The 14,849-nt window shown below is 36.8% G+C and overlaps 1 protein-coding gene across 44 annotated transcripts in view; it reads right to left on the bottom strand.

Annotated features, from left to right (window-relative positions):
* The window catches only part of Nrxn1 (neurexin 1), a 1,109,587-nt gene that overhangs the window by 589,049 nt on the left and 505,689 nt on the right, over positions 1-14,849 (bottom strand). For all 44 annotated transcript variants that reach the window (XM_075984298.1, XM_075984300.1, XM_075984304.1 and 41 more), the window contains 2 exons: positions 6,566-6,688; positions 842-1,223 (listed from right to left, as the gene is read on the bottom strand). In XM_075984298.1, the coding sequence (XP_075840413.1) occupies positions 842-1,223; positions 6,566-6,688 (505 nt within the window). The remainder of the gene's footprint in view (positions 1-841; positions 1,224-6,565; positions 6,689-14,849) is intronic.

The raw sequence follows: 14,849 nt of genomic DNA, 5'->3' as shown, positions 1-14,849 counted from the left end.
CATTTCTGGCATCAAGTCATTTGGTCAATTACAAGGACCTAGCAATTCTTGTTAGAGGAGATGGGTTCTCATGTGTCAACACGAAGTTCTAATGCACACGTCCTGTTCCACTTGTCTTTTTGTTCCACCAAGACCCCCGAAGATATTTGCATGATCATCCCAGGAAACTGCTTACAATGTTTTTCTGTTGAATTTTCATATTCACCTGGACTTAGTAATGCTGTATGTTGGTATGTATGTGTGTTCCAAGGCTGGGAGGAATCTAAGATGTACACAGGACGGCAAGGGAAACATACATGCTTTTCTGTATGTTATGTGTGTTACCTGGCATATTATCCAGTCTATATTAAATGTACAATAATATTCACCTAGGATGAATGAATGTCCAAATGCATGGAAATGTGTCCATTTGTTATGACATTATCAAAATATTTCACTAACTCATCATTCTTTCTGAACAGAACTAACTTTCATCACAGAACTAAGCTTGAATTAATTAGAATTTCATTAAAGAACTAATCCTATAAACTGAATTAGCTATTTAATTTAGCACAAAGTAGCCTATTGCATTGTCAAAACTCAGTGGGGGTCACAGGAACCCTACCATGAACTAGATCTGATCTTCACTTACACGTATACTTGTATACACGTGAAACTGCACTGTTTCAGATGCACAGAAGATGTCTCTTTCTTAAAGGCTTTGAGCAACTAAGCCATTTGTTTTCCCCCTCCTGTCTTCCACCATATTAAGATAACAAATTGAGTTTCATATAGACTTTTGGATATTGAAGTTCACCTTACACAGTTTTTTTCTCTTTTCATTGAACTGACATGTACATACCCTTTAACTAATTCAACCACAATAAAGTCGTTTCCATCCCCACTGTTATACAGAATTAGTCCATCCAGGGATGTGGTCTTGAACTGGAAAAATAGATGCATAGAAGTGTAGGCTTGCAATGTAGCTAAGGCAACATAGCTCGATTTGGTCTTGAAGGTGACGGGATCTGCAATGATGTTCCTGAAGCCAAACCTGGCATTGAGCTCACAGTAATCTATATCACCATTTTTGCATAAGTCAATGTATGCCATCCCATTAAACGTCAGGCTTTGCAGGTGTCCAATGAAGTTTGAGGGAACAGAAGAAAGATAACGTCGTTCTGTGATGATACCCGTCTCTATGTTATGAAACTCCAGTCTTGTGTGGTCACCTGCCATTTGGCCTAAAAGAAAAGATAACACATTGGTATATTGTGCATCTGAAAGACTTCCACAGGGCACTACAAATTTTCACTGTAATAACATTTTTAAAATAATTTTTTTACTTGATAGGTAGCTTACAGTAAGAATATCTGGGTATGGTTTAAGGGTAAGGAGTTCATATATAATAAAATTTCTTAGACCAGGTTTTAGTTCCCATGTGAATTTTAGCTGTAATAAAACTTCTCCTCCCGCCTAGGTGTGGTGAAGTTCTTCTGTCCTGTCAGGACTTGAGGGGTTAAGGGAAGGGGATTATGATTTAGAGGCCAGCTTGACCTACATAGTCAAGTTCTGTACCAGCCTAAGACACATGGAAAACTGTGTCTTGTTGTACACAATAAATACTCATTAGCATTTATCAATTTCATGAAAAGTAAAAGAAAGGAAGAAATGGAAAAGAAGAGGGGGAGAAAAGAAGGTAAGAGGGGTCAGGAAGAGCAATGAATCTAGATGACTGCACATCCATTAGCAACCCACATATTTTAGCTTTGTAGTTATGTAATGTTTCTCTTTATTTTCTTTCAGAAAAAATAATTTTTATATATTGTTCTATTCCGTGTATAAATAGGAAAGAGCTATGAATGTTTTGTAATAATGAACAATTAAAATGTGTTTGAAATTAAAAAGAGTCTTTTTACTTTCCCTTCCTTGTGTGAATATCCAGATTCACCCCTTAGAGTGGTCTTCCTATTACTGTAGAGATTATCTCTGACCTATACCATTTTCCTCACATTCTTCCTCAGAAATGGCCATTTAAGCAAAATGCATTAATTCAAAGCACATTCAGTCTGAGGAGGATACAAGTGCCACGAATCTAGGAGATTCTGTGTCTCAAATATCCTAGTGGGATGTGTGATTGCAGCTTCATTCAGGGACAAATCCTCATAAGCCCCACCTCTCTTCCCATCTCACCACATGTCTATGTCAACCCCATTAATAGTCAAATACTGTTAATACCATATTACCTTTGGAGTAATGATTCTATCTTCCTGTAACTTTGGAATTAAACAGAAAGATAAGGACTTGCTTTCTAAATGGCAAAGCACAGCATCCATGAATGCTAATCCTCACTTGTGGCTCACTCCCGGCCTCTTATTCTCAATTAAACTGTACGCCTCATTTTCTGCTACAACTCAAAAAGGTCACTTAAACTAAAATCGAGTTCTTCCAACCAAGTTCTTGGCTAGTTTCCCTATCTAATTTGGCATAATTGGAAAATTTATTAAGCTCATCCTATGCTTTCATCCATAACATTAATGAAATCATTAATTAGGGCCAATCTCAGAATCACCTCTAAGAAAATGCAATGAACCATTTTTCTAGGCATAATGAATACTGAAACTACCTATGTGGGCTCTCATCAACACTCTGAGAAGCTTCCATTTGGTTAATAAAAGCAGCAAAGATGTTAAGTAGTGTCATAAAACATTGCTATACATAAAATATAAAAGGAATATTTGGTTATATAAGACAAAATATTTATGTTATCAATTGACTTTAATGGCTAATAGTCATTAGTACAAAAGAAGTCCCCTGAATTGTGTTTTGTTTAATTTTTAATCTCTGAGAAGCCTCTTTTCTCTATGATGGCTCATCTGTTATCCTTTTTATGTTTTCTTTTTAGTCAATGGTTTAATTTGACTTCTGCTGAAAAGCAAATACACACTTTACTAAGGGTGGCTATCTTTTCATCCATATACTACATACATAGCCTCTGGTTATGTTACTGAAGTAAATTACTATTACCTTCTTAGCAATTCTGGTTTTTCATATAACATTATTTTGCTTTTGCTCCTCAATTTTTGTTCAATGACCTCAATACTGTTCTGTTGAAGTTTTAATTCTTTGGTAACAACAAAAATCAATCTTTATTAATTTTCAAAAGTAAAATTCTAGAGATATTAGCAGCACTCAATTAATAAGCTATATAGGATACAGAATATGAAAAGATATTGATGTTGACATTTATTAATTTTTCACAATATTAAAAAGCCTTTCTTAAGTTAGGTGATTCCAATTCTGAAGTTGCTGTGTTTCTTGTTGAAAGCTCTATTGGCAAAAAATGTGAAAACTATTCTGAACAAAATTAATATCTCATGTTGCTAAGGACTTGGGAGCTACAAAGAAGGGAAGGACATTTATTTCAGAAAGATGGAAATGTTCAGTGAAAAAAATAATTTTTTCTTTCTGAAAATGAAGTTTATGGATATCATAAATTATAAGGACGTGGTGTGGGACAATTCTGATTCCTGTCAATTATATTTTAAATAAATGCTGATTGGCCAGTAGCCAGGCAGGAAATATAGGCAGGACTAGACAGGAAGTAGACGCAGGTCAATGAAAACAGGAGAATTCTGTGTCCTGCCTAGACACAGAAGAAGGGAGATGTGACCTGCCCTGCTGAAAAAGGTACTGAGCCACGTGGCTAAAATATACTAGAATAATGGGTTAATATACGTTATAAGAGTTAATAGGAAGCCTGAGCTAATGGGCCAAGCAGTTTATAACTAATGTAGACCTCTGTGTGATTTTCTTTGGGACTTAACAAATGCGGGGACTGGCTAGGACAGAAACCCCAAAAACAAGGAGGTAGTGACAGTGTGGAAGCAACCATGTTACAAGAAAATACTTGGCCCAATTTCAAAAGACCCCAAAGTTGGATAGGCAGTATTGAGAGACACATTTAGTCTAAGGGGACCAAGTAAAGATGTGGACACCTAATTAGATGTACAAGAACAAAATTCTGAGACATGCTATGAATTTTATGACTGGGACACGGTATTAGTAAACACAGACTGAGGTAAAATTTAAGCTAAAAATGTGAAGAATTGCAAAACAGAAAGCCATATTAAATCTCATAGAAGATGAATCGAGGGCTGGACACCATACAAAGGAGACAGAGGAATGCAGTATTTGGGTACTGACTGAGTGAAAAGTATGAGCAGGTGGGGTTTGTGGTTCATACAAAATTAGAAGAGTATTAAAGGCCATGTCATTCACAGGGCATCGTAACTGATTATCATCTAATAGGGGTTTTAAATAGGAAGAAGATATGATTGTGTGTGTGTGCATGTGTGTGTTCACACGTGTGCGCATGTATGTGTATATGTATGTGCATGCACACATTCATCTTTATTGGCTACAATAAACTTGTGGGGATTTTGTCAAATATAATGGAAGCAGAATTTGGACATTTTTATTGATACAATTCACAGGATTTACTAATGACATGGGAATGATGTCAAGAAGGAATATGATGAGGTTTGTCTTACAGATTCGAGTAAGTGCATACATGACAAGCTCATGTTCAGTGAGGGCACATATCAACAAACACACAATGTAATGAAATGAAAAATACTGACTCTCAGTTAAGGGGTACCCCAAAATTTGTGCAAATCTAGAGACTCTCTTTCCTTGGATCTCTCTCTCTCTCTCTCTCTCTCTCTCTCTCTCTCTCTTTCTTTTTTTTTTTTTTTTGGTTTTTTGAGACAGGGTTTCTCTGTGGTTTTGAAGCCTGTCCTGGAACTAGCTCTTGTAGATCAGGCTGGTCTCGAACTCACAGAGATCCGCCTGCCTCTGCCTCCCAAGTGCTGGGATTAAAGGCGTGCGCCACCACTGCCCGGCTTGGATCTCTTTTTTTAAATATTTATTTATTATTTATGTATACAATATTCTGTCTGTGTGTATGCCTGCAGGCCAGAGGAGGGCACCAGACTTCATTACAGATGGTTGTGAGCCACCATGTGGTTGCTGGGAATTGAACTCAGGACCTTTGGAAGAGTAGGCAATGCTCTTAACCTCTGAGCCATCTCTCCAGCCCCCCTCCTTGGATCTCTTTACTTGCATTCCTGTCTTCATTGCTCAAGATGAGGTGCACCTGTGAATTGTATGAATAAAATTGTCCAAATTCTGCTACCATTATATTTAACAAAATCCCCACAAGTTTAGTGTAACCATAAAAAGATGAATGTATGTAATAACAAGAAAAGAATGAAGGCTGGCAGGAGAAAAGAAGCAAATGATCTAAATTATTTATTGATTATAATGATAAATAGATTCTGAAAGTATTTTAGATGCATTATCATATTGAACAAATAAATAATTGGTAGTTAGAATTCTAATCTTAAAAGAAAATGTCTGGGAATGTAATATGAGGGAAATCAAGAGACAATGCTGTAGGCATAAACATAGCAACATGAACACATGTATTCTAACACATGTCTATGTTTATATTTGTGGGGACATGCAACTAATATATATGCATACATCTTTATTTATGAATATATCCATACAGATACACATATGTAGAGATTTCCAGTCTGTACCTGCTGAGAAGATTGTAATGCTGAACACATTTTATCATATACCACCTATACATAGGCTTGGGAACATTGCAAAAGTGGGTAAGGGGATTAAAAGAACCAGAAAACCAGGAAGTTGGCTGTGAAGTTGTGTCTTCTAGATATAATATGGAAGCTGCATAAAATTACAACAATAAGGGGCCTAAACAAGACCTAAACAATGAACCCAGTGTAGATGTTCCTGTTCTCAGTGGGGTCCTACAACTAGGTGAAGTGCTACAAACAATTAACAATTGCTTAGAGAAAATTAATCTTCCCCAGGAATTAGCCCCCTAACTAGTGATCCAATGCCAAATTGTTAACACTAAAAACATATACATACAAGCAAAGTTTAATAAACTCAGTAAATTTATGTTTATACATGCATGTGACATTCACATATGCATGTATCATTCATATGTATACACACATCACTATATAAACATATACATATATACCATGATATTTATCATGTATATCACAATAATAATTTAAGAAAAAGATAGTATAAATTTTAGGCTTTGTAGGAGCCATAGAAAGAGGTGGAGGGAGAAGGGGGACACTATGTTGTTTATATTTTAATTTAAAGTAAATTTCAAAACATTATCCCTCACTAAATGCAAATTAAATAAATAATTCTGCTGGTGAATATAAGCAGATTAAAGTGGTGCCTGAATATCATTTTCTGAAAAAAAGTTAGAAGAAATAAAACAAACAAATAAAACAGGTGTGAAAACCTGTCACAAGATTGTAGAAACCAACTTGAGAGTAATCTGCAATAATTTGAGCATAAAATTATTTAAGATGAGTAATTAAAAATTATTGTAAAATATATAAACTTGTGAATGCAGATCAATCAAGGAGAAAGGAAAAAGAGAAAAGGGAAATCAACAAAATAGAGGGCAGGGACATGAAGGCAAAAGAAAGGAAAGAAAGAAAAAGTATTAGAGGCAGGAGATTTTTACCTGTCATGGCTTGTTGATCATCCACTGTTAGTTTTAAACTTTTTCCTCGACGAACCACACGCACCGTGTGCCATTCATTATCATTGAGGTTATAGCCGGCAAAAAGGGTCTCAGGACCTTTGCCTGTAGAATATGCCAAACAGTCATTATGGACAATCAGAATCAGATAAGAATATGAACCTTAAAGAAAGTGAAAGGAGAGTGAAAGAGAGAGTCGGGGAGTGAAAAGGAAGAAAAAGGTGAGAGAGGAGAGAGAGAGAGAGAGAGAGAGAGAGAGAGAGAGAGAGAGAGAGAGAGAGAGATTGAGTGAGAGAGAAAAGAGAAAAGAGAGAGAGGGACAATTTTTAAGCGTAATAGTCATAGCAAGCAAGGAAAAATGACAAGTTAACAGACACTCAGGTATGACAATTTAAGAATTTTTATCCTGTTGCATTGATAAGACTAGAGAATTAACCTGCTGTCATAAATAGGCACATTCAATATACCATTGGAAGCCTTCCAAAGTTTGCATGTCCTTCTTTTAAAGGAAATATCTGATATTTAATAGTGAAGGGTTTTATCATATATCTAATTTCTGAGACTTCTATTTGACATTAGGACACATTTTCAGATGGTAACAGAAAGGAGACCACAGCACCCTGGTGACAATCTCTTGGTACTGCAGTACAATGCTGCTTTTCAGATCCTAAATTGTGTATCTCCAAGACTCACCAAGTCCATAAGTTCATCAGCCTCTGAAATACATGGACAGTTCAATCTAAAAACTATCTCTTTAAAAAACAAAACAAAACAAAACAAAAAAAACCCTTCCAATAACTAACTGACAAGTTGTAAATCTGTATGTATGATGGAGATGTTTCTAAATATATCAGAATAATAGTAACTTGTAAGAAGTAGGCCAAAATAGAGAATGTACAGATAACTAAAAGCCAGGAGGGAAAAGGTGATGCTAAGTAACAGGGTCAACAAATAAACGCCAAAAGAAAGGAGGTAAATAATACAGTGAAGTGAAAAAGGAACTTCCAAAGTATGTATACAAGGAATTTAAATGGATTTAGACTAGACATTATTTTGGAAACATGTTTAATGAAAATTACTAATACAGTCATATGGGACTATATCCATCTTTAACTTTAAAACAAAAGGAACATGTTTACATAATTGCAATTTTAATAAAATTATTAATATGATGATTTCAATAAAAGCATTTAATAATACAATGATTTATTTGGAAGAATACAATTATAAACACATATTATTTTAAGCCATTATTAAAGTCTCATAATTTGCAGATATGTTAATACTGTGATGGACCTGGCTTTGTTTGCTTTCCTGATTTTTCCTATTGCTAGAGAGGGTCAGAAATGTTTTACCAGCTTCCATTTGCAAATTCTACAGTTAAATCAGTTAACAGTAAAGATCTTCAGAGCACAAATAAGAGCGAAATAAATATCTTTAAAGAAGGAAAGAAAGAAGAGAAAAAGTCAGGGAACTAAGGGTAGAAATTTTTAGTAGCCTGTTTACACAAGCTCACCGCTAGCTGTGACAGCCACAGACTAGTCATACAGCCTCCTCTCTCTTCTTAATAGGGCTACTGGGTATTCATGTTAAGTCTTGCCTTCCTTGGATGCTCTCTGGAGCTTAAGACGAGGCAAAAATATAAGCTAAGTTTTTCAAGGGAATTGCCTCAATTCGTTAAACAGTGCCAGCCATCATGAAGGAAGCACCTCTTGGTTTTCTCTAATGGGGTTTGATGACACATCCAGGTCCATGAATAGAAACTATTCTGGAGAAAGAAGTTCTAAGCAATTGATCACTCAACAACTAGTGGAAGCTGGGAGTTCAGCGTCTGCAAACACTGTGAGACCAAATGGTGCAAGCCAATCCCAGACCAAAGGAGCTCTTTATAGCTTCAGCAGAGAAGACAGGAGTGGTTAACAGTGTCGCCGTAGCTTTGTGTCCTGCTGGCAACCTGGGTCACCCTTAGTTTTGATCTTTGAGAAGAGAATATATCATTTTAAATCTATTTTTATGAGAGGATATTTTTTTCTTGGAAACATATGCTTTTGAAGTAGCTTTGCTCCTGTTCTTTTAATTTTAAATGTGTTTTGTCAAGAAAAAGAAGCACAAGGATGAGCTCATTCTCATCCCCCACTCTGGGCTTGATCTTGCAGTAAAATCATAATGCTTCATCTCCAAAACCACCATTTCCATAACAACAGACACAAAATCCAATTAAAAATAAACCTTTGGTGCACAGAACTCTCTGTGGGCCAACTTCAGACTTCTTTCTTGCATTATTAAAAATGTGAACAGATTGATTTTAGAAGACAAGGCTCTTAAAAATGCACTTGATAGCCTCATTTCCCAACTGGGGTGCTCACTTAACATGAAATGTAATGGAAAGCGCACTGTGCTGCGAGCCAAGAATTCTGTTTGCAGGCCCTTGATTTGCTGCTATGGAGATGAGACCAGAGAGTGCATGCTGTGTAGCAGATGCTTTATTCCATCTCTGCATTATTATCAACTTGTCGCTATGGAATTGAATTCCTACAAAGGTAACATCACTGTTCCCAGGGCTGCATGGCTTAGAAAGTGGTGAGTGCTTTCCTCCATCTGGTCTACTCAAAGTGAGCGTATATCCACTTACATTATGGTGCTTGCCAGCAATGAGACCCTCTGCTAGCGTCCTGACTTCCTGGTTGCCCCCTGTTGCTAGCTGAAGTTTAAGGGGATAAGATTTTCTTTGGATTGCTTTGAGTTTCTCCTACAGAATGATTGCATTGTCAGGACAACCTCTACATCCTGTGTGTAGGCCCATTTTTGAACAGCACACTGGCCTCTCAGGGAATCTTAAATTGATGCTACTAATGGCACAGCGTAGAGGCTCTACCAATGAGGGACAAATATTTCCTGTAATCAGCAATTCACTAAAACTTAGCTTCTTGTCTTCTCAATCCCTATCCATAATGGGAGGGCTCACTGACTGATCTCTCCCATTCATTTAGAAACTAACATTTTCTATAAATTTAGATTTATAAGCAATTTCGTCATTTGTTTTTACTGTGACCTAGTATTCAAGCCATAGACAGCATTAAACATCAATAAAAATGGACTAAGATCTAGTAAGATGTAGTGAATTCTAAGTTTCAAAGGCAATAGGAAATGGAAGTAAGAAAGATTTGAGATCTTCTACCTCCATTAAAAGGTCCCCTTGACAGAAAGTGTTCCCGGGCATTCTGAGAGAGGTACAATGAAGCCCAGGATCCTTGGCTAAGAATTTGCATGATAGCATTAGAATCACCCTGTCCAGGCTATTGGATAGACGCTCACGGGAACTATCTACAAATGGGGAGATTGAAGACGAAGGAGGATAGAGTCATTTCCATGGTCACAGCTGTTTAAGAAATAAGCCAAGGTTCTAGGTTTCCAGGCTAGAGAAATTTAAAAAGTTTTGCCTATTATAAAGTGGTCTTTTCTAAGAATACCATAACTGGCTATGGTTTCATTATCAGTTGCACTACTTCAAAGATGAAAACTAAGCAAAAATATGTGCAGTTTTGTTAGTATATTGGTTGTTTCTTTATTAGATCTTAATTTAAGCTATTAATTTAAGCTATGGAACTATTAAGTTTGTCATACATTAGTTCAGGTGGATTGTTCTTACAAAAAATACCATGAATTCCAGATGCCTCTAAGATTTACCCTTAGGAAACTTAATGTTAACCATCACTTAAGGTCAGGGAGACAGAGGAAGGGATGAAGGGTGTGTATGTGTGTGTGTGTGTGTGTGTGTGTATGAGAGAGAGAGAGAGAGAGAGAGAGAGAGAGAGAGAGAGAGAGACAGAGACAGAGACAGAGACAGAGACAGACAGAGACAGAGAGGCAGAAAGACAGAGAGAGAGAAAATTAGAATTTTTAATGTCAAATCAGTGTGATCTTAGATTTTTAAAATCACAAATCTCAGGAGAAAGGAGTTACTGCCTTATGATTTATAGTTTTTACAGGGGAAAGGGGCAGAAAGCTAGGTTGTTCCAACTCTGCTACATACTAACTCTGTTACTTAGATGTTTGTTCCCTGTTCCTATTGACCATGGCCCATAAATGCTTATAAGGGAAACTCCCCTGCGGCTACTTTCAACATTCCTTCATTCTTGGAAGGAGCAGACAGCTCTACATCACTCCCCTTCCAGGAAGAGATGTGAAAGTATCTCTAATGGGTAAGAGGCTCCTTACTGTTATTAATTCAAATATATTAATTTTGATCAGAGTGAAAGGAGGAAGACAAGATAGAAACTCAAAAAGATTTTTGTGTGTGCTAAAATTATTAGACTCCAATGAATCCAAGACAATATTGTTAAGTGACAATTTGTGCTTACTAATTTTTATACTCAAATGCTAACTGTGAAGTGCATTTTAATCAGTCTAATGGCCTCACAAGATCTCACTGTAAATAATCAATGTTCATCCAGGATCAAGAACTACTGCATCCCATATCCCAGAGTTGTGTACAGATTCTCTCGTGCATCAAATCACATAAAAGGAGGCTAGCGGGGAAATCACAGATATTTAAGGGACTTTTCTTTAAGCAGTAGAGGTAGAGGTAACTCTCTCACCTGTTCACAGAACTGGGCTGGGGAAAGACCACTGTAAAGAATGAGCTGGTTGTTCTCACTTGTCTTACAGTGAGGGCTGTGTCATGTGAAACGCCAGGGGCAGAACTGTGGCAGTGGCTTCTATCACTGTTTTTAAACTAGTAATTATTCTTTCCGGATGTAATTTTGCAAACCGAACCTAAAAAGTTCACAAAAGAAGAGATGCCTGGCTCCTATCTTGCACCTTGAGGCCTCATCAAAAATTCTGATTTTCCTCAGCCCCAAACATAGTGTAAGAAGAAAGTGCAGATCTCTGGTATCTGTGGGATTTACTTAACAAAGCCACTGTGGTGGTGTGAATGTAGTTGGCCCCCATAGACTCATAAGGAGTGGCACGATTAGGAGCTATGGCTTTGTTGAAGTAGGTGTTGGCTTGTTGGAGGAAGTGTGTCACTGTGGGGGTAGACTTTGGGGTCTTCTATAATCAAGGTACACCTAGTTCAGACCACTTCCTGTTGCCCGTGAGTCAAAATATAGAACATTCATCTCCTTCTCCAACACCACGCCTTTCTGCATGCCACCACGGTGCACCATGGTGATAACGGACTAAACCTCTGAAAATGTAAGACAAACCGTTAAATATTTTTTTTCTTTTATAAGAGTGGCTGTGGTCAAGCTGTCTCTTCACACACACACCCTAACTAAGACAGTCACCTAAAAATCAGGGAATAATCTTTGGCTCACTCCTTACCCGTTTCTTCTTAATCAGAAATATGCAGTCACCCTGGTCTACATGCATTTGGGGCAGATGTTCCTACTCTGGGCAGAAGTATCAGTGAGAGCCATACAGTTTTTATACATTCTACAAGCAATTTTGAAGGAGATGAGATTTTTTTCATACACCTTTTCAACACTTGGTTCAAATGTGGTGTTGCACTTTTCAAGGGACATTGGCATGCACAATAGAATAAATCTGAATCAGGAACTTGAAATTTCACATTCACTACTTTTACTCACTTGGTTCTAAAACAGTAAAGCTAATTATGAAAATAAATTGAAAATACATTAGCACATGGGACTCAAACAGCTCAACAAGCATGCACTTCGTGTTATGGGATAAGGCAGGATGCACATGATGCTAGTTTCGAATATTTTAAAATTGAAAAACATGTGGGCAAATATTTTGTGAACTTCTTAAAGTGGTTTGTGAGCATGGGAGGAGGGGCACTGAAAAGCAACAGAAGACAATAAAATAAAGGCCAGGAACCTTCAAAGAAGTCAACAGAGCCATTCAGATGAAATTCACAGCAGTCTCTGGAACTGAAAGGTGGATATAGCTGTATCAAGCATATCCAAACATTTATATTAGGACTCTTAAGAAAAGTAGACTTGTGTGCCATGAGGCAGAGTTCTGCCAAACCTTTTCACACCCTTTGGGTACCTATCAGCTTCTAGTGATATATCTCACGGATGCTAAGTATACAAACAGGCTATTCCTCCCATGCTCTTAGCCTCTGAAACACAAAGTGCACTTTCTCTTTTGTAGCACCACCTAGATACCTCAGTGCTCAGTCTGCTTCTCCAATGAGATCACTTAGTGAGCATGAGCATTTTCTTCCTGAAAAACCTGCCTAGATGACAGGCAGGTAGAACTCAATGAAACTTATTTTCTAGAAGTGATTCATCTACAGTCTCCACTTTGTTAATAGCAGGTTATGTTTCACTACAGCCATCTGGGCTAGACATTGCATTAATGTGAAAGGGGATATTAACACTTCCGTAGTTTATAAATAAACTCTGAAAAACAATGTATCACCAAACATACAAATTGGTTCTACATTCATATATGAATACTTTCAAATAATTATATGCTCCAGTTGGAGTATACATTTATACATTTCAAAACCATTAAATTGCCTGTAACACCTATAATTGAATTATATATATATATATATATATATATAGAGAGAGAGAGAGAGAGAGAGAAAGAGAGAGAAGATACAGTACCATGACATCACAGAATTATGAAAATTCAAAAGTGGTTCCTATTGCTTGTGGTATTCTCTTGTTATGTAATTATTCTTATTTATTCTGGATTGCATAACATACTTTCCTATTCATTTACATTTAGAAAATATGTTGTATCTAACAATGCTTTCGCAAAACCCTGACTAGAAGTGTTTTTATTGTTTTATATATATATTTTTTTTTTCCTGAAAAATCTGGTATACTAGTAGATTAGGGATGGAATATTTGCTGCTCACCAAAGCGTAACTCTATCCAGCTGGAAAGCCATAAGGTCACTATTGTAATTATTCAGTTTTGCTCTTCTCAAAAGCAGTCTATGAGCTATATGGTGACAAATGTTTATATCGTGTTTCAATAAAACTTTATTAAATGGCTAGCTTTGTGGTCTGTTTCTTTAGCTTGTAAACTTACACTAGAAAATAGGCAATTTAAAGTTTCCCATAATTTTCTACACATTGAGTAATAAAGAAATTATAATAAAAATAGTCAAGTGTTTTGGAATTAGATACTCTTGAGTTTTAGAGTTACTGTTGCCTTTGATTCAAAGGTGACCTTAAATATTGTGATTATTATTCTCATAAAAAGGAAGAAAAGTCACAAACTAAAAACAAACTTAACGAAAATGTTTTAAAAACACAAAATCTAGAATGCATTAATTATCCTGCTTTTCCTCCGATTTAGAAGGCTTCATGTTCAAGTTTGATGCTTGTGTATGTGAGAATATATGTATAAAAATAGATTTCCATTTATATCAATTTCCCCAGGTGCTAACAGGGTTATTTAGCAATTCCCTTAGCCTGTGATGGAAGGCAGGACCCTGTGGGAGGGAAGCCATTCTTGTCTCTGTGAGAAGACAGGAAGAGAGAGGAGCCCTTGTAACTGGCAGAGATGGCTGCAGCATACAGCCTGAGTCATGCTTCTTGGCAGCCACATTTCCTGTCAGAAAATGGCATGAGAATGTGTTACTTGGGTTATGATTATGACACCTACAGTCTGCCATTTGACTTCATTATTAGTTTCTGCTCTGAAAATATTTTTGAAAACCAATACTAATTTGACCTCTTTTTAAATAAGTTATGAAAAAAATCAAAGCACGTTAATTTTTTATTAAGTGCCTCTATTTTACCTTCCTCAAATTTTAGTGATCAGGGAGAGTGGGGTTTTATTTTTTTACTTCTCCTGTGAGTCAGCAGGAAATTTAATTGCAAATTGAAATTAGACATGTAAATCACACGCCTCCATTCTTCTTTTGCGACTTTCTATAATCCCATGTGCAAACAGTCTACATAATTTGCAGGCTTTGTACAAACTGAAAACGTGGAGTCCCTGCTCCAAATGAAGAGTTTGAAGCCTGGAGACCACTGGCCTGAGCATGGGTCCTCCCACCATATAAGTTAGGGCAGTACTAGTCAGCAGTATAAAGTTTGTACTTAACTGATCTTGAAGCATCCTTCTAAAGGTTTATATTCAGGAATGTACAAGCAAGGCAAAGTTGAAATCACTTTTACCACATTGTCTGCTTGTAATTGCATGACCTGTGGAAAACCAGAGACCTGCCTTTTTTGTCTTGCTGGTGGGGTTTAATGCCAGTAACTAATTGTGCTTGGTGACAAACCAGTTCTCTAAAATCCACAAAAGATAGATGGCCAGCCAAATGAGGT

Source organism: Microtus pennsylvanicus, chromosome 8 (assembly GCF_037038515.1).
Source record: "Microtus pennsylvanicus isolate mMicPen1 chromosome 8, mMicPen1.hap1, whole genome shotgun sequence".
NCBI lineage: Eukaryota > Metazoa > Chordata > Mammalia > Rodentia > Cricetidae > Microtus > Microtus pennsylvanicus.
Note: the sequence above shows the minus strand (reverse complement) of the source record. Positions and strands in the feature narration are given on the sequence as shown.